The sequence below is a fragment of the Gadus macrocephalus genome, chromosome 1 (assembly GCF_031168955.1).
Source record: "Gadus macrocephalus chromosome 1, ASM3116895v1".
NCBI lineage: Eukaryota > Metazoa > Chordata > Actinopteri > Gadiformes > Gadidae > Gadus > Gadus macrocephalus.
In genome coordinates, this window is record NC_082382.1 from 25,374,153 (window position 1) to 25,395,180 (window position 21,028).

Genomic DNA, 21,028 nt, shown 5'->3' on the forward strand with positions numbered 1-21,028 from the left:
GCATATAGGTGTTTTATTTACTGTCTCAAGTTGGGACCCTAAACATTTTTACTTGACTAACTTAATTTTGTTAACACATAGCCTTATAGATACATCTAATGAATTATACATTCAGCAGATGTACTTCAACGGCGATGATGTTTGAAGAATAATAAAATACTTTTTCTTTAGTGATTCATGCTGGAACATGACGTTTCGCCTCAAATCCTCTCCGCCAATAGCAGCGCAGCTGGAACCAAAGTTCCACGTGGGCCCCGGCGTCACTCACACAACTCACCGTTACCAGTTCAACAAACGCATAGGATGGCGGAAAAGCTACGACTCAAATGTGTGGGCGTCGGACCTCGTGTGCCGGTGTGGCATTTCAATGTCATTTCAATGTCAAAATCTAAATTTGATAGAAGACGAGCCGGTCGGTCGTAGTCAAGAAAAGTGACAGTGCAGTAGTTGGGCGAGAGACATATTATAAGGAGAGGGAGCGTGGTGCGCCTGCGCTGGAGAAGGAGCGATGCCCCGAAATGGCTCGAAGCGGGGTCTTTATTTAGATCACTATTTCGGGCAGCGCCTTCGGGCATCTTGATTTATCGTACAAATGATTGTATTTAGCTAGAATTTATCTATATATATTAGTTCAAAACATGCTTACCCTATAGTATAATCACAAAATATAATCACATAAAAGTAGGCAGCATACAATGAATCGGGCAGAAAATTCTTTAAATTATTTTATATTATCATGTTTAGCTGAACGATGTACGGGGCCAAATGGGGTTTTGTGTAATCTAATAAATACACGTGTACTGTGTGCGTGTGCGTGTGTGTGAGAAATTCAACGTCTGCAAGAGGGATACCCCTGAGCCAATAGGAGGCCTCTAAGCGCGGTCGCTCAGCAGTTTTAACCACGTTCAGCATGAGCGGAGGGTGGGCGGTACCGTAGACAGCAGCGCTCCCTCTCTTCTCTATTTCCCCGTGCAGTCCCGTCCAGGCACACTAGTCACATTGCTCCTCCGGCGCACACGTTGAGGAAGATCTGTGCTAGCGATCAGCACCATCATGGACAACATAAAGGATGGATGGTTCACCGAGACGTGCACGTTATGGCCCGGGCAGGCGATGAGTCTTCAGGTGGAGGAGATTCTGCACAATAAGAAATCCAAGTTTCAAGATGTGATGGTTTTTAAGAGGTCGGTATATTGAGTATCCCCAGTCGCTGCTACGCTATGCTAACTGTGAACTTCAGCTAACAATGAACAACTTGTGTCCGGGCCCCCTTGTAAGATACACAACCTGCCGGCTGAACTCCGCGACGGGGTTTTAATCCTTAGATTAACATCATTCATGTCTACTAAACATTCGGATGACGCCCTTTAAATCAACGATCAGCAGTGGACGGACACGCAATCAGCCCGGACTGACACGTCAAGGGGGGATTCAGAGCGATGTGGTTACATGTGTGTGTTGTTTGTGTATTTTCTACAGCAAAACGTATGGGAACGTGCTCGTCCTTGATGGGGTTATTCAGTGTACAGAAAGGGATGAGTTTTCTTATCAAGAAATGATCGCAAACCTTCCCATCTGCTCCCACCCATCCCCTAAAAAGGTATGTCATTTCCACCCGCGGTTCTCCGATGACTTTCCAAAATGACTCACTGATGACTTGCCACCCTGACTACCGGACCACCGTCTGCATACAGGTCTTGATCATAGGCGGTGGGGACGGGGGAGTGTTACGAGAAGTGGTGAAGCATCCCCTGGTGGCGTCCGTGGTTCAATGCGAGATAGACGAGGTGTGTGTGAAGCAATGCATCATTTCTAAAATCACTGCAGTTGCACACTCTTCATTAGAACCTCTTCCATCCCAGACTGATGAGGTTGTGCCCCATGGATGATACAGGCCTGGGCCTGGTTGGCCCCCGGATGTTCACGTCTGTGGTTTTCCTGTCCGGTAGGATGTGATCAACGTCTCCAAGAAATACCTTCCAGGGATGGCTGAGGGCTTCTACAGCTCCAAGCTCACCCTCCACGTTGGCGACGGCTTTGAGTTCATGAAGCAGAACCAGGACGCCTTCGACATCGTCATCACCGACTCCTCGGACCCTGTAGGTGAGTGACGGGATCGTGCTTCAGTTGTCTCTTGTTCCTGCTTGTATATAGATACTAAAGTGTGTGTGTGTGTGTCGTTGTATCTGTCTCTTTCCAGGCCCCGCCGAGAGTTTGTTCAAGGAATCGTACTACGAACTGATGAAGACTGCCTTGAGGGAGGGAGGGATTCTCTGTTGCCAAGGTGGGATGATGATTGTATTGATTGAGTTGATTCTGATGTTCCGTTTGAGTTGTTTTCTGTAGCGGGGAGCGGGAGTCTCCCAGAGCCCATCTAATCCAAGGTGGGACTCGTAAACCCTTTTTGGTCATCCATTCACAAATCGGCTTTGACGTTCATTGTCTCCTGACCGCGGTTAGGCCCAGCCTGACTTCACAATACCAATTCAACAGTGGTTTGTCTTGAATCTCGCCCCCCTTTGATCTCCAACGGTCGCAGACAAATGTTGGACACAATTCGAAAGACCAATCAGACCAATGGAACAGGTGACACATCGTTGTCTGTTTATGATAATGCTTAAAGGGAAACTTCACCCATTTCCATTAAGCTTTGTATCGTTAGAAACCCACTCATATTTTTGAATGGTCGTGCATCATTCCCTTATTTTCTGGAGAGACTGGAGAGATCCGTATCGATCTCCAACATCTTATACATCTCCAACCTGTATAAGATGACGCAATATGATGATTTTTGCGTAGAAGTAAATAGGAAGTGTAAGAGGGGAGGATTCTCGTAAGACTACAAGCACTAGGGGGTGGGACCCACTGATCTAGATCAGCGGGAGTGGCCAGCGAAGCTGTGCATCGTGGTGCATGGTGGGAGTTGTTGTCTTCAATCCACAAGCGCCAAAAAGTCACTTTCTGCCTTTTCTCGGTCAAGAAGGCACCAAATTAGAATTTTATTTTATTCGACTACATATAGGACCCAACTTCAATACATATTCATGCCTCCACCGGTGAGATGCTGCTTTAACCGGCGGTCCTATTGGGTGCAGCTCTGCACACTCAACGTTTGAGAGCTGCTTCACCTCAGATAAACCGTTGTGATTGGCCCAGGCCAGGTCTGCTGACAGAACGTTGGGTGGGGCCAGGCACACATCCACTGAAACATGAGCTGTCGGATCCATCTGGTTCCCAGGACAGGTTGGGCGTGCATCGTGATCCAGTTTCACGTGGTCGCATGTGTGAATAAAGTACGGACAGATAACTTGGCTATGAGATTAAAATCTCGCCCAATCTATCGGTCGACCGTGAAATAATCTAGTAATGCTTAGATGGCTCTCCAGTGGTGTAAAGGTGGGTCCCTCCCTATGCATAGGGTAAAAACTTTAGGAATTGATCAAAAGTTACTTCTTGTAGGACACTTCTTGACCACAAAGTATTAGGCGTGGGAATCTCTTGGCACCTCGCGATTTGATTCCGATTATGAGGTCAACGATTCGGTTCTGAAGCGATTATCGATGCATCTCGATGCAATAATTTTAATTTTAGGTATATTTCCATGCGTGATTTTCAAAAAAATATATACATACATCTGGGTTTGCTACTCAGTTTGCTAATCACTTCCTACTTTTGTGATGATCATTAAAGTCATCAACAGATTAATTAACTTTCTATGAACAATGCAATAATCAATGCAGCTTGCATTATAACACAATATGGAAGCATGCAAAAAATAGGTTTCAGTTTTATTTTATTTCTAATCTTTCTTTTCTATGTCATTAAAGGAAAAGCTGCTCTTGAATTAGAAGGAGTTCTTGTGTCTGGCTGTGAGTTTGCGCGCATGCTATGCGTAGGCTGAATCGCAATCGTGTCAAGACAAATCAGATTGGCCAATACACACTGAAGATAAATTCCATAATTTTAAAATTACAAAAAGTATCCCTCTCTGGCGAACAGAATGTTGCAGCAGGCAAAAAAAAAAAAAAAGTATATACCGTATTTTCCGGACTATACGTCGCTCCCGAGTATAAGTCGCATCAGTCAAAAAATGCTCCATGACGAGGAAAAAAACATATATACGTCGCATCGGTGTATAAGTCGCATTTATTTTTAAACATTTAAACAAGAACGTTTAGTCTGGAGAGACTGAATGAAATTGCAATATAGGTGTGTCGGTCCCTCGTAGTTCTGAGAGTAGGCCTATACCGAATTCAGTGACACCGGGATTCCACCGGACGCGTATGCGCCGCGGTCAGATGCCTTCACAAGTCCAGCGGAGGGCTCCAGTTTTCGCCGGCCAAGTCATGCGCTGTGATATGTGTGACAGCTATGTTGCACAAAATTGCAGCTAAGGCTGGGGTAGCTTTGGTTGAACCGGAGGACATTGAGGACGAGAATATAATTTATTCGGTGGTGCAGTAGGCTTGCAGCGTTCAGTTGTAGGCCTAATGAATGATGGTGCCCTCTTGCGGCCGAGGATTATGTACGCACAATTTTGGCATATAAGTCGCTTCGAAATATAAGTCGCAGGGCAAGCCAAACTACAAAAAAACCGCGACTTATAGTCCGGAAAATACGGTATATTTTCTTTTTTATTACGATTATTAATTTATCTGCATCGAGACAGAATCGTTCTAGCGAGAATTGCGTTGAATCGAAGAATCGATTATTTATCCCACCCCTACAAAGTATTGGGCAGCATTATACAAAGCTTCTCCAATGAAGACTAGGGATGTTGTTTTAATATTTATTGATATCGATGCCATTTTCGATACTCCTTAACGATCCAAGTCGTTAAGGAGTTAACGACTCGGATCGTAAAACGAACAGTAGTTTTACTGAGCCAGCCTCAACACATCATCACGCAGCACACCTGGAACTTTATTTACTTTTTAAGCTTGTATGCTGCCGATTACAACACAGATTTCACAATTGGATTACTATTTTAACTGACGGGACTAGCGACAATGTGTGTGTGCGATTACCGCTCGTACTTTGAGAGGATGACTAAGGCCCCGTCCACACGAAGCCGATTTCATGGCGAAACCGCAAAGGTCTTGTACGGTTCGGCCCTCCGTCCACACGAAGCCGGCGAATCCGCTGACCGAAACCGCAAACTTCTGAAACCACCCTCGGAGGTGGTTTCAAATCTATCCGGTTTCGTTTTGGTTTCGTGTGGACGCCTGAAACCGACTGAAACCGCAAACCATGACATCATCGCCCCACCCCTCGACCTCCTAGCCAATGGCTCTTAAGCCCGCGGAGTCTCAGAAATCACAACAAAAAAGATGATGGCGGACTACAAGCTTGTAATCGTTCTGCAGCATATCATGTCCCTTGTTGGGTTGCTAAGCCATTATTTATTGAGAATCTAGTTCGCCATCGTAGAAGAGCTGTTTGTTTGTGTTGTTAGTGGTTCGGGGGGCAGCCTTTATGCGCATGCTCGCCTCTTCTTCTTCTGGATTTGTGTACCAGAAGCAGCGCCCCTTATGGGCCTGGAATGTTTACTACAGCGTTTCTACAGATCTATCCGGTTTCGCTTGGCTTCGTCTTTACGGAGATACTTCGAAACCGGATAGATCGAAACCGTAACGGTTTCGCCCGTTTCGGCTTCGTGTGGACGGGGCCTAAGACGGGCCCGTCTGTGGTGCGACAGGAGAAGGAGACGGAGTCTTTTCAACTCGGTGACAGTCGAAGGTCATTGAGATTGTGTTCCCCCCTTTACAATAAAGGATTTTCTCCCGTTCAGCCATCCTCGCGAGCATTAGTACCTGTTTGCTTACAATTCCATTCAAAAACATTAGTGGACACGCTGCAGTGATTGGTTTGATTTGATTTAAATGCCGTGACGTGACTCGAGGGACATAACATTACGTTACAGGACCTACGGGAAAAATAAAATAATAAATGAGCGACGGGACTCGATAGTGGTACCGATGAGCCCAAACGTTAATGATCATTTGGGTTTTGAAAGAAGTGGAACCGGGTCCTTGGTAGAACCGGGTTTCCATCCCCATCCCTAATGAAGACATGATGTTGCACCACTTCTTTTTTTTTTTAGGGAAATTACCCAAAGTATACCTCCGGCTTCAAAAGGTTTTAATATTGTCCATAGTGGAGCATCATTTGTTAGGGTTAACTTTGTACAATTCAACCAATACAGTGGAGATATGAGTGTGTTCTCAGCTATCCGGGTTCAAAAGTCCAGTAAACCGGACATAGTACCCGACCTGTAAATGAATCACGGGTGGATGTATGGCACTGGAAGTGGTTGAAAAGAGGAGCATCTCCCAGCTAGATGGAGCTCATCAATGGTGAGGACCTCCAACATCTCCCCACGTGGTGGACGTAGAATCTAGGGTGGATGCTAGACAACAAGGGTTCCTGGCAATTGCTAGGAGGCAGGACATGGTGACCTGGAACAGCATTCTGTTATCAGTTTTATCAAAAGGTATCAAGTTTGTTATTGACAGAACTATTGCCCTGGTATGGAGAGTCATCCATTTTTCCGGTTGGACCGAGGCAGGCTGTGTACATTACTGGTCCAGCCACATACCGATAGTTCGGAGATCGTAGGCCCGACAATCCCTACATCGGATTTAGACCTGCAAAGGGAGCTGTGTTGAAATGCAAATGGCCGTTATGCTGAAGTCTATATTAAATCATTTTATGATGCAGTAAGGACAATTATACGAAACGTATATATCGTTCCATGAAAGGCATTTAGTTCAAGAGCAATCGGGTCATAAATGATCTGTTTGGTATTGGACTGAAGGAATATGAAGCCAACCCCACCCTGGTCTGTTCTCATCGTTGGCTCCAGGCAGGTCTATTTGTATAGCTTTTCACATCATGGTTCCAGGCTGAAGGGCTTCACAGGCCCACGATAAACCACCCACCGTAACCCTTAGCCCTCTTAAGAGCCTGGAAACGCTCTCCAGATCACGGGGAGGAAAACCTTGATGGGAGCACCAGAGATTGATCCCTCGCCGGATGGAGGTCAATAGGTGCTGATGGGTGGACATAATGGAGGTGTTGTGCACACCTCATAACGTTGTCAGTGTAGAGATGGTATGGGCGTCTCTGTTCCCTGCTCTCTGTCACTAGGCAGTTGGTTTGGTCAATTTAGCAGAAGGTTGAGTCCTGTGCTCGCAATATTGGTTGCTATTAAATGTCATGTCGGGGTGTCTGGTCGATCTGACATTCCCTTTTCTTTTGATTGGTTGTGCCAGAGGGAACACAATTTTATATAGCTTGCTTACAACCAATCACGGTTAAATTTTTGTGAACACGATTGCGTTAATGCGGCTACTAGCGAAATAAATGCATGGTAATGCCCCCCCCCCCCCTTACCGATGACTTCCTCCCAATAAACCCCTTCTGGGGCGCTGCCAGTAAACAGACTCGCCTCTGACGTTCAATTGATGTGTCGCACTTTTCAATCTCGAAACGCATCTCGAGAAGGGAAAGAAATAACACATGGACATGTTGTTTCCCCTCTCTCCCCCCTCCTCCCCCCTCCTCCCCCCTCACCCCCAGGAGAGTGTCAGTGGCTCCATTTGGAGCTCATCAAGGAGATGCGGACCTTCTGCAAGACTCTATTCCCCGTGGTGGAGTACGCATACTGCACCATCCCCACCTACCCCAGCGGCCAGATAGGCTTCATGCTGTGCAGTAAAAACACAGTGAGTGTGGTGGCCGACCTCCCCCCCCTCCCCCTACCCCCCTCCTCCCCCTCCCCCTACCCCCCTCCCCCTCCCCCTACCCCCCTCCTCCATCATCTGGAACCCATCTCTCACCTCATTGGCTACGGCATGATGCGGAGCGGCAGTAGTTTAACCTAAGGCCGTCGCCGTTCCCTCGTCCGTCTGTCCGTCCGCGCTCCGGTGGGACGGACGCTGATGCCCATGATTACTTTTTCTAAAACAGGAAACAAATTTCCGGGAGCCGGTGAAGGAGCTGTCACACGAGGAGGTGGAGAGTATGAACCTCAAGTATTACAACTCTGGAGTCCATCGGGCGTCCTTCATCCTCCCCGAGTTCGCCAGAAAGGTAAGTGTGTGTGTGTGTGTGTGTGTGTGTGTGTGTGTGTGTGTGTGTGTGTGTGTGTGTGTGTGTGTGTGTGTGTGTGTGTGTGTGTGTGTGTGTGTGTGTGTGTGTGTGTGTGTGTGTGTGTGTGTGTGTGTGTGTGTTCTCCCAGGATGACTTCCTGACATTCCCTCACGTCTCAAACTGTGATTTGTTTTTCGTGACAGGTTCTCAGCTCTGTCTGAGCCCCCTAACAACGCCCCCCCCCCCCCCCCTTGGATCCTTCGGAGAGAGAGAGAGAGGGTGAACGAGAGGGGAAGATATTATTTGACGGAGCTGGCCAGGAAATGTAAATAAAATAGGAAGAAATGGCTTCAATCCTCCTGGGCCAGGGAGCGCCACGGGGGCGAGGATAACGGAGCATCGAGACAACCCGCATTCAAGTGACATTCTACAAGCTATCGCCCATTCAGCCCCACATTGAAATCTTAAAACTGATTTATTTTTTCCCGTTATTCGATTTGAAGAACAGAATTGTTTTTGTTCCATTTTCACCACCACATACCTCGCTTTTAGTTTGACAGTATATGTTTTTATTTGTTTGACTATATTTTATGGCATTTGTAACCCCCTTGCCTCTTTATAAGGACTCTCATTGGCAGTGTTAAGTTGGTGAGCAGGGTGGTTCTGTGCCATGTGTTCTGGAAGTATCTGGGTTCCAATCCACCATTACGACTCTGTCAGGATAATACTGTTGTGATTTTCTCCCATCCCATGTATTTTTTTTATTATTTGTATTGGTCAGTTGCATAACAACAAGTCAACTGCCCGTTATTGAGTCAAGACTACATATAGTGGTATTGTACGCTGCTAATGAATGAGATGATGTAACTGCTATTGTGTTAAATGTAATGTTACCGAATATTACATTGGAGTGTTATTCTGTCACCATCATGGAAGTAAGATATTCACTGTATCTATCAACTGTAAATCCTCATTTAATGTTGAGAATTTTCTCACCAGATGAATGCGATCATGTTTTTATAAAGTATGAATCAATAGATGGCAAAGTTTAAACCTGTCTACATGCAGCTTTTTTGTGGCCAGCAGTTATTTTTAAATACCCTTCATGGTAGTCTCAAACGTTTCACTTACTCGACCCGAAGAGAGACTGCGGGCTAGGATTAGTTCGAGGGAAAGCAGCAGAAAGTTCACACGCTGAACCTTTCACCCTGAGTCTCATGAACACAGAATGAAGAATGAAAGGTGACCAGCTTTTCTCCATTTCACAATGTCCTCCGTTTAAATGCATCTCAGAGTGCGGATCACGGGGTCATCGTGTTTCCTTGGGACTATGGTAGCACAGTTTCAGTAACATCGTTATGGGAATTAATGCAAAGCCTAATTGCTCTAAGTCCGCATTTCAAGAAAAATCCCATTAATATCGATGGCAGAGAAACTCAAACAAGGCCTTTGTTAGTTTCATGACTTGGTCTAGGAAATCCATCAATCCTGAGTACAATGCCTAAGAAGTATTCAATCCCACAGAACAATAAACCAAAACGTTGATTTGTACGTCTCCTATGCACTTATAATTTAGCCAATTATAATCTGCAGTGCAGACTTTATAGGGTCATTTTAGGTTTTATACTTCTCCAGAAGTACTTAATAGAACTGACATCATTTGGAGTTTTACAGAGCTCTCTGGGTGTATTTACCGGATTCTGTCACAAGGTGGCGTACATCATTCGCTGATATTTTGGGGTTGCAACTTGCGTGACATTCAATAACTATCTGAAGGAGGCCTGTTCAAACACGAGTACTACTTGAGACCAACATCCGGTAGATGTATCTAGTTTTAGAAAGCATTGTAGATGTAGTATTCTAGAAAGCATGTAGGTGTATCTAGTTTTAGAAAGCATGTAGACGGGGTATCTAGTTTTAGAAAGCATGTAGATGTAATATCTCCTTCCAGTACACACTCACTTTGAGGTTTTGGTTTGGTTCACCCGCAGCGACACATTTCAGACATTTTCAGTCTGGCCTCTAGCTGCATGAACTCCAAAAGGTATACCCAAGTGACCTTACGTACAGTGGGCGGTACCTCTCTCCGTCCCCAACCAATCACAGGTAAGGACGTGTAGCGGTTGGTAGCTTTTCCCGTTACCAACCAATGACTAATTGTTTGTTAACTTCGTAAAGTAACGCTCAGACACTTGGATCTTGAAACTGAACTCTGAAAGCACCTTGTGTAAACGAAGCTTGTGATAAATAATAAGATATCGACATGCACTTTCTGTGCTTACGGTTGTGCTAAATGTCCTGATTTTTATTAACGGTAAGATGGTAACCCGGCGGCGCTGACAAGAATTAAAGATTGGTAGGCCTATGAATGAAAGGTTAATTTGACAACCCAACCCACGCGTGTCTTTATTTCCGTCCTAATCCGATTGGGTATTGAATATTGACATAGAACATTAATTTACCCCATATTTTAATTCAATAAGGGTTGTGTCTATCGAAAGGGCCTTTTGTGCCATGTCTGAAGGGCATGTGGAGGCGGACCGCTGGTGGAATGGGAGCCGTCACGCGGATTTACGGAGCGCTGTGCGGGTCTCCGTGTGACGTCACGCTCCGTTTGAAGTCCCTTGCAGCAGGCCGGGTCGTCATCGGGGTGGGCTCTCAGCTCTCTGGGGCCTTCAGGTGCTTACTGTCTTCAAACAACCTGCGTTACAAATCTGTCCATTCCAACCGTCAGCTAATCTTCGGATATGCTTAGCTCTGTGCGTGTGCGTGTGCGTGTGCGTGTGTGTGTGCGTGCGTGCGTGCGTGTGTGTGTGTGTGTGTGTGTGGAAAATAGGCTTTAAAAAGCGCTCGTCATATTACGCATGTAATGTATACATCGTGTAGTCAGTGTATACATTACATACTGTGCACAAACGATTATCTTGCAGTCAACTGGTTCACATTTGTGCCCATAGATTCCCTAAGAAGTAAAACAACATGCATTTTTATTTCACACAAGTGGCCTCATGTTTTCCTTCTAATAAAAAATATGAAGCATTACCAGTGGCGTTCATAACCTAGTTAGGAGCGCATAACATGTGGCAGCCCCGTCATTTACATTTAGATGACGTGTTAAATGGCGTGAGAATCATTTCACAAACATATCCTTTGAAGCCTTTTACGTACACTTTGACTGTCCTTGTAATATATTCTTATTTGGGGTTGAGGAGAATGTGTTGACTTGTTGCCGAAGCGAACGGCCACCATCAGAGCAGGAAACGGCAAAGAAGGAAAGAAAACACAAAGCGCCAGAGGCAGGCACGCACTCGCTACGTGTTTGACAGGTGTCTTTGTTTCCCCAGGTGCACCTCTCCGGAGTTCAATCTTATTCAGTTATATTCTGAAACGTGTACATTTCGTTCTAAACCAGATGTCACAGCTACATTGCAAACTATGTTAAATCATATCGCTGATACCGTCCCTAAAACGAGTTTTTGGCCTTTTGAATCCATGGAAGTCCTGCGGTGGGCCTACCTGTATTCATTCTCCTCCTTCATTCCTACAACAATTCATCTGAATCACACTCACATTATGTCTTTGCTGCCAAATGACTCTCCAGGGTTTCAATGAAAGCCACAGCTTGTCACTTATAAGTCTGACATTCCCATTTCCATTTAGCAGACGCTTATCTCCAAAGTGACTTAGAATGGTTCATACAGCGACAGCTGAGTCAGCCGTGCAGGGAGTCAGCCACGCAGGTCGACAGCCAGCTCGTAGGGAGCAGTTAAGGTTAGGGCGTCTGACTCAGGGACACCTCGACACTCAGCTAGGAGGAGCCGGGGATTGAACTAGCAACCTTCCGGTTACCAGTCGGCCCGCTCTGCCTCTCGATCTAAGCCGACCCTTGCTTCTCCTCTTCTCTCTTCTCTCAGGCCTCTGAGCCTGAGGCCGTTCAACGGGCGTCAGGCGGTGTCGACCGGCAGTGAGTTCAGCTTAATGTGTGATAATTAATAGTCAGTGTGTTAGGGGGGGGGGGGGGGGGGGGGGGAGGGTTCACCGTCCATGCCAGCCGGAAGGTGCTGCCTTCAAACCCCCACACACACAGTCTAGCCGCAGGCCCACTTCATCCGGAGGCTTTGTGCGAATTACGTTAAAAAACGATAACGACCCTGCAAATGGGGTCATTATCGTTTTTTAACGTCAAGAGACCCTTGCTTAAAGTTGTGTACTCTACGGAGATGCACGTTTTTTTATATTCGTGACTGCGGGATTGCATTTTGGTTTGTGGGCGGCGAACTTCACCAAAGGATTCCCGCACCGTTCCCACGCCGTTACGTCAGCCATGTTGAAGCACCTCGTTTGACCGCCGCGGCGTCAAGGCTTTGGTCCGGTATCAGCGCCGCCGTGATGCCAGAGTGTCACCGCGGTCAGGTGACGTAGCCTCGTGTTTGTCCGCTTACGAGTCGTCACCGCTTCAAATCCTCCATCACCAGAAAAACAGGGGTTAATTGTTTAATGGCTCCATTTGTCTCACCCTGACCCCTCAGCTGTCCTCCCCTCCCCAAACACACACACACACACACACACACACACACACACACACACACACACACACACACACACACACACACACACACACACACACACACACACACACACACACACACACACTCACTCACTCTCATCCCCCTCGCCCTCTGTCTCCCACCCACTGTGTTCTACGTCAGTGGCAGACAGCGGTGGTGGGCTATAAAGGACCGGGGACTGTGAGGGGAGAGCAGTCACTTCCAGACCCAGACGAACACCTTCACTTCAGGACGGCCAAGAGAGAGAAAGGAGTCCAGCACCCAACGCCAGATTGTACTTTTCTTCCATCTCTTAAAAGATAATCGACCACAGATCTGTGACCAGTGTTAGGGTAGGCTCTCTCTCTCTCCCTCTCTCTCCCTCTCTCGTCTCCACTTCCACGCTCAGGCTCCCCCTCCGTCCGCTCCGGTGGTGAGTCCGTGCGCTCGGCGTCTCCGTCAGCATGCAGCTCATGGTGGTCCTGGCGGCTCTCATGGGGGTTCTGTTCAGCGTGAGGGCAGCGGTCCTGCCCCCCGTGGACGACCGGAGCAACTTCCACAGCAGCAGGGTGAGCTGCGCTGCTCTCTGACGCGCTTTTTAACCTGTTCTTTTTTGTCTGTTTTATTCTTTCTGTTGGTTTGTTAGCGGACCGCATTTTCTGTAAACAGGAGGGAATTAGCGCTGGGAGTACTCTCATTGAGATTCAATTAGGAAAGCTTTTACTTGCTCAAGAGAAGAGGGATATTTAGTCTAATTTCCCTGATCTACATCTTCGATTTGTTAGTGGACTGGAGGTTTTTGTGTAGAGAGGAGTAAATCATTTGGAATGCCGTCATTTAGATTACAATTTTAAAATGTTTATAGCATTACAAAAATATATAATAGTCTTTTATTAAATTACTACTTTGTTTGAAAATTCCTTTGTTGAAATGTCAATTCTGCGCTTTAAAGCAGTATCCACAATTCTGCCCATTCTCACATGACCTCATTCCGATCCCCCTAACGACGGTCCTCTCCTCGCCTCTTCCTCCTCCTCCTCCTCCTCCTCCTCCTCTCTCTCCCAGGAGCTCAGCAAGGAGCGTAAGGAGCTGATCCTGAAGCTGGTGTCGGGGCTCCTGGAGGGGGCCCCTGACCCCAACATGCTTCCTGGGGAGCCGTCGGACAGCCTGCTGGAGCTGGAGGAGCCTCTGGAGTCCCGTCTGGAGGAGCGGGCCGTCTACAACCGGCTATCGCTGCCCCAGCGCGACCGCAAAGCCCCGTGTAAAAACTTCTTCTGGAAGACCTTCACGTCCTGCTAACGACGTGCCCCCCGCCCCCACCTCCCCCCGCCGCCCCCCCGACCTCCTCCTCGACACGAAAGAAACCACACCTGTCTCTCAATTCCTCATCCTTCCGGAAAGAACGACCAAGTTCAGCATAAACTGTAGTATGATCTCGGCTCTGCATCTCACGGATACGCGTCTCGTCTCAGTTTGGACTTCAGCCACACGGTTTCGTTTTTCATTTCTTTCATTCCTTATTTATTGATCTGTTTATTGTGTACATTGTACGTATTTATGTGTGTGTTTATTTATTTTAGCGTCTATATTAAAGCATGGATATGATATTTCAGATGGTGATGAAGCTGATTTACTTTAATCGCGTTAGGTTGCTGGTTTAATCTTCTTTTTAAAGCGGTCATGTTTTGCCTCCATCTGCCTTAAAGTACTTGGCATTGCCACGCGTGTATGCCAAAATTTAAACGATTAAACTCAACTTAATGTATAAATGTGTACTGATAAAATCATCTGTGAGCAAATGAAAAATAAAACATAATATGTTTGACATTGTATATATAAAAGACAAACATTTCTAAAAGACAACACTGAATCTGATTTCCTGATGAAGAGGACACTGATTAGCGGCTCGTGATGTTGGCAGCTCTCTCCCTCCCCCACGTTCTCTACGCCAGGGGGGACTAACATCTCTTAGTTTGTTAGCTCATGCCCTGCACACGCTGCGCCATAAACCAGCCTTTAAACAACAAGGAACCGATTACAGAAAGATGTCACCCATATATTCTGTAAAGGACGGCATTTTGACTCTCGACGTTGTACCTTATCTCCCACTAGCCCGATAATGAATTCACAGTCACAAGCTCAGGGAGCCTTGTGTTTAAATCATTCCATGACAGCATCACACTAAGCGCTAAAAGTCAATCAAATAGAAGTTAAATGAGTGTATATTCTCACACGGATAGTATCACTTGATCACTCGTTTGTGGGACCTCACAGACACAACGAAACACGGTTCATCAAGCAACCAATCAAGTCAATAAATCAATCAATCCACCTTCCTTTGGCAAGATAAGTCTGACATAAAATCCTCCCTGGGGTTTATTTATTAATTGTAATACTCAGTGTGCCTCATCAAAGTGCAAACCCTACAAAGACGAGAAGATCTTTTGTTCTTAGACAAAGAAAAACAAGCTCATGAACCAAAATTGACCGGTGTTTCTCCTCAGCTCTTCCAGTCCTCCTACCACTCTCTTCTGACTCCTATCGGAGCTACGCCGGATTCATCGTACGGCCAACAGCTGCATGCCCTCCCATAGGCACTCTGTACAGATTAATGCACTTTATGAGAAGGTTTTTCAGACACGTAGGGAGGCAGCACATTGAGTTGTTGATGGGCACAAGCAAATGTCGCCCTGGGAGCTGTGGGCACCTTACTTAACAGGCCGCTGATGGGTTTTACGACGTGAATTACACGCTGGGTAATTATGAACCTGTCAGTGATGCATGGTGGAAGTGTGGGCTTTTTGTAACGCTATGTCAGCCAAATCATGTCCGAGGTTATATTAAGTATTAGAAAGAACAACTGGAAGCAGAACACACTTTTTAAATGTCACATTATAAACTGTGGACGACGACAACTACGTGTGAACGCTGCCTACACAGTCCATTACTTAATGGTCACTTAGGTGTAATCAGTAGTGTATTTTGTTGGAGATGGAGATCGGTAATAATGGAAAATCGAAATTCTTAAATCCATTAGCATGTGTTACGTTTAGATGAGATTCTGAATTGTAATGTAAATGTGTCTTCAGCATTGCCCGGTTCACTAATAGGCAATGATTTAGTGATTCAGAACATACATCAATGGTGGATGATTTAGTGACATCAACTTAAACAGAAACACTGACTTCATCGAAATCACAGTCAAATCATATGCTTTACCTCAATAACATATGATGAGAATAAAAAATAACAATAGCATATATTTCAAATTATATTATTTGTGAAGGAAAATAGTTTAAATAAATATTTAGATTAAAATTTGGGCAAAGCATTGTCAGGATACCGTAAGCCTGATCAGACTCTGTATATTTGTCATAATAATTCGCCTGCATGGCAGAATAAATATTATAATTATAGTTAATCATTATGGACCTAGAAGAAAAACCTAATATTTGGCAGCCCAATATGATAAAAAAAAAAGCTTTCAACAAATTATAGACAAATTCAAAGCAAAACATCATCACAAAGATCCTAGTGTCCATCTATCCTAATAAAAACCCTGTTGAACGACGAATCCAAATCAACATTTAACAAGAAATGAAACATGAAAGGACTCTTAAATAGAGCCTTGTGGTATACCACAGGTCCTAGGCTGTACCAGAGGGGAACACGTTCTGAGTTCTTACCCAGTTCACACAAAGTGTGCAAGTGCTACTGTACGCCACTATGTATAAAAGCGTCCGCTAAATGAGTAGATAGTGATGTCCGGCGTGGAGGAGGCGAATAGGACTCTATAGGGTCTGAAAAAGGTCTTCCTAACAGGAGCCTAAGCAGCTGAGTGCACTGTCCTTGATGCAAACATAGTTTCAGTCGTTTCTAGTCCCCTGTCTCATCGTCAGCACTTAAAGTATTAAATATATAACATTGAGCTTATGTGGTCAAAATCGGGTTTCACATCAACTAAAACCCAGGGCCTGTAATTGTTATGGAATAGAAACTCTAGGCTGGGTTTCTGCGGAATCGGTTGAACAATGGCAGAAAAACAATTGTTTTTCCTGAAGCTTTTTAAAACGCGGGGAGATGCTGGGCCCATTTCTACACAAACTTGAGCTGGTGAGTGTGTTTTAAACCTTTGGTTCAGTTTGACGGTGATGGGGGGCAAAATCAGGTAAGAATAAAGACTGGTCTCCCTCTGTATATGGAGATATTGGTGCCACCGGGCTCAATCTGAGTCTAATCTTCTTGACTCCGTTTATGAATTGAAATCCATCATTCCCATTTGATCGGGTGACGAGGCAGGGGGGGATAACAGTCTATTAGACTGAATGAAATTAGGAGGTTTTATTATGGGGGTCTCTGCTATTGGATTAAAGATGCCACTCATTCTTCTCCAACCGCCTGCTGATATTCACAGAACCCAGAATACGTTTAAATTAGTCTTCATTCATTTGGCTTTCCGCTCACTCTTCTTTAAAGGCGTGCTCGCGGAATGGGGGGGAAGGTTGGAGTGAAGCACTTCGAATAAAACAGCCTGGGGATCCGGCCCCCAGATATCCTTAGTCTGAATGTGCGTGTGCGTGTGTGTGTGTGTGTGTGAGGGGTGGGGTAGGCTGGTGTCGTGGCTGGGGTGTTTGGGTCACAGCTGAAAGGCTCCAGGTTCGATATCCAATGTCCACAGTGACCAGGTTCCTCCTACCTCCAGATGCCTGACAGACTCCTTGATTAACTGAATCACATGCATTGGATTTCACTGCAGATGTTTCTTTGGCTAAGACGAGTCTTCTACTCCGCTAATTGCTCAATAGTCAACACCCTATGTCGAAAGGGCTGACGGTAGATGTTTGGGGAGGAACTTAACTTTTGCGCTGGATTTGAGATATGGATGGAAGAACCACTGATTCAGTGGTTCTTCCATCCATATCTCAAATCCAGTGGCACTGAACATTGCACATTGACTAAAGTAGCTAAGAAAGTCTTGCATAGTGCTTTAGATTATAATGCACAGCATTGGTGACTCTACAGTTTATGCTAACGGATCGGTCCTCAAAAGGGTTAGCATGTGTGCGTGACTGGTGGGGATTTCAGCTTGGCTAATTAAATATCCCCGGTAGCCATGAAAGGATCGCAGAACAGGTGACTCAGGTGCTGCAGACCTGTGCTGCCATCAGTATCAACACGGTGTTCACCTCGAGCGTCGGTCGGTAAGTAATGTTCTCTCTGAATGCGGATTGACAGATTAACAACAACTCGGGTTAAAATAAAACCCTGACAATCAGCCCGATACGAGGTAGGGAAAGCGGGAGCTCAGTTTGGGTCCGTCTCCTCACTGAGTTAAATCATAGCGTCTCTCTTTCTATGCCTCGATGAATAGGACATGATTGCCTGAATGTGTGCCGCCCCCCATATAATGACACACGAGTGGACGTGAGTTAGGAAGAGAGAATTAAATAAGTAATAGTTTAAATTGTTATCGTCGTTGACTCGTTACAGCATTACTTCCTGTTTCTAAAGTGATGATGGGAAATCGATTTTCATGTAATTGTTGTGCTTTAAAGGGACATGCACCAAACATGTAGGATCCTATATTTTTGTCTGTTCTCTGCCGGTGGCATTCCACTCTGCTCAGAACGCAGGTAGTGTGATCTTCGTAACGTCAAAGTGCCTTTATTTTTCCTCTTGAGATGACGAAGTGACATCGGAAGAGAGTTGTGTGTGGCTGTGTGGAGAGAGGATTATGCTTCCCGGAGATATTTCGTAAAACGCTACAGTATGTTGCACATTACATATACAACATGGCTCATTATAATGCTCAGACATACTGCTCAAAAGGTTTACACAGCGCCACGTTATCAGAACACAAGCCCCCTTCTTCCACAAACGCTCTTTGAATTGGGCTCAGAACAGGCGGTTCACTTACACTTTGTCACTATCTATTGCTGGAGGCGGTGACACAATGGTGATTGGGCCTTTGTGATTCCTCTCTCTTTGTGATCCCTCTCTCCAAGTGTAAGGGAACCCCTGTTTCAGTTCGACGCAATGATATTTAAAAACATGTGTTTGATTTTGTTAGCATCCGAGCAACGTCTGAAACCTGGGGTTCACTTTCACTGTCTATAGGTCACTGTCGTGGAATGGGGGATCGCACAATGGTGACTTAGGCCCCGTCCACACGAAGCCGATTTCATGGCGAAACCGCAAAGGTCTTGTACGGTTCGGCCTTCCGTCCACACGAAGCCGGCGAATCCGCTGACCGAAACCGCAAACTTCTGAAACCACCCTCGGAGGTGGTTTCAAATCTATCCGGTTTCGTTTTGGTTTCGTGTGGACGCCTGAAACCGACTGAAACCGCAAACCATGACGTCATCGCCCCACCCCTCGACCTCCTACCCAATGGCTCTTAAGCCCGCGGAGTCTCAGAAATCACAACAAAAAAGATGATGGCGGACTACAAGCTTGAAATCGTTCTGCAGCATATCATGTCCCTTGTTGGGTTGCTAAGCCATTATTTATTGATAATCTAGTTCGCCATCGTAGAAGAGCTGTTTGTTTGTGTTGTTAGTGGTTCGGGGGGCAGCCTTTATGCGCATGCTCGCCTCTTCTTCTTCTGGATTTGTGTACCAGAAGCAGCGCCCCTTATGGGCCTGGAATGTTTACTACAGCGTTTCTACAGATCTATCCGGTTTCGCTTGGCTTCGTCTTTACGGAGATACTTCGAAACCGGATAGATCGAAACCGTAACGGTTTCGCCCGTTTCGGCTTCGTGTGGACGGGGCCTGAACCTGTGGCCCACTGATGAAAGCCCTTGCATTTGCAGCATTATGAATATTACGAACTTAAATGGAAAATGCGGCCTGTAGAGAACAGATAGTGTAAATAAATGGTAGTGTAAAAATCCCTCCTGAATAATCTGTTATTTGCTGAACAAGAACGGACAATAGAAAAATCTGCCAAAAACACATTGCGAACATTAATTATAGTTCCGTGCATTTCTCTCATCTCAACAGTTTTAATCACATGCTTTCCACACACGGGGTTGGCGGTCACAGCGCTGTGTCTCTCTCTCGCCCTCCAATACACAAAGGTCTCCTCTCCCTGACGTGATTATAGCTCCTCAAACCATGTCTTTCATTCTCTCATGCCCCAAAATGACCTTTATCAGAAGGAAGCTTTTTCAAACTTTGCAATATGAATTTCGAAAACGATGCCGAACATCAAAGCTGCTGCCTCCAACTCCACAAAATATACCGTCTCCTTCCTTTTGATCCTTAAAGGCACGGGCCACGTTCGATTTGGGCTTCACGGTATCGTTTCAAATGTCAACAACTTTGTGTGTGAGACGAAGAGTGTTTAGGAATAACACGAGATATACATCGGTGGGGCTATTCTCCATCCTTAAGCGTGGAGAATAAAAATAAATAACAGCAGCTTCTGTCCCCTTATTCCGTTCGCTCATTCCGGTCGATGAAGTGCACTAGCCGTGTTAGTCACCCGCTGTCTTTCCAGGTCGATGTGGGAAAGACAGGCCAAGGAATGCAGAGAATCCGTGGTGAACAGAGAACTCATGAACATGATGTACCAGACTGAGTTGATTCATCACAAACGACAGCCTCATAAAGTAAGAGTTACCTTGGTTTGAGGAGGCTTCCGGAAACAGCCAGGTCAGAGGCTATGAGTGTTTCAGAATATATGTACATACATATTGTTAGAAAAAAAAAAAAAGTAAAACACTTGTAGTAGCCAAAATAGATTATTTGTAGGAATTGTGTCTTTCAAATCCACTGTTACAAATGATTTACTTACTGCTCAAAAGGCGGCAAAATCGATATTTGATATCACCTTGAACCGCATTTTAGATACTGTTTGACAACATTGTAAAGTACGCTGGCAGGAACGCGCAGTGTTCTGTTCACGGTCACGGAGGGTCTCCTGGTATTGGAGCCGAGGTTCTGCCGACGGCTCTGACGTTGGTGGTGTTCTTTGTCAGCCGGTTGCGACGTCGGAGGCCTCGCTCAGAGCGCTGTAAGGGCGCGGGTCTGGGTGGACAGTCGGCCCCCCCCCCCAGGATCAAATCATTCCTTAAGCAGCAGAGGGGCAGGCCGGTCTGGGTGTTGCTCGTGGAGGGGTCGCAGCACTGCAGAAGAGTCGTTGATGCCGTTCAAAAAGGGGATTTATATTCAGGGTGAGAACGTAAATGCTTTTTGTGCATTGCCATCCGCATACACACTTACACAAAACCATTGTTTTTTTAATTAACCAATGCATCCAAAACACACAAATAGACACTCGGACACACAAACACACACACTCGCGCATACACAAACACACACACACACACACACGTCTGTTGTACCGCACCATTCCCCCTTTTATTTATTCAGATTTTATTT

At 45.8% G+C, this 21,028-nt stretch overlaps 2 protein-coding genes across 2 annotated transcripts; both read left to right on the forward strand.

Moving 5' to 3' along the window:
* Positions 1-926: 926 nt before the first annotated feature.
* On the forward strand, positions 927-9,147 carry srm (spermidine synthase). The gene is made up of 8 exons (XM_060054297.1): positions 927-1,184; positions 1,480-1,600; positions 1,695-1,787; positions 1,950-2,103; positions 2,201-2,284; positions 7,582-7,727; positions 7,972-8,094; positions 8,298-9,147. Exons 1-8 carry the CDS (start codon positions 1,054-1,056, stop codon positions 8,313-8,315), a joined length of 870 nt encoding a protein of 289 aa, XP_059910280.1. The 5' UTR covers positions 927-1,053; the 3' UTR covers positions 8,316-9,147.
* Positions 9,148-12,234: 3,087 nt separating this feature from the next.
* On the forward strand, positions 12,235-14,466 carry sst7 (somatostatin family member 7). The gene is made up of 2 exons (XM_060054309.1): positions 12,235-13,210; positions 13,707-14,466. The coding sequence occupies exons 1-2, from the start codon at positions 13,106-13,108 to the stop codon at positions 13,938-13,940; spliced, it is 339 nt and encodes a 112-aa protein (XP_059910292.1). The 5' UTR covers positions 12,235-13,105; the 3' UTR covers positions 13,941-14,466.
* The last annotated feature ends 6,562 nt before the right edge of the window (positions 14,467-21,028 follow it).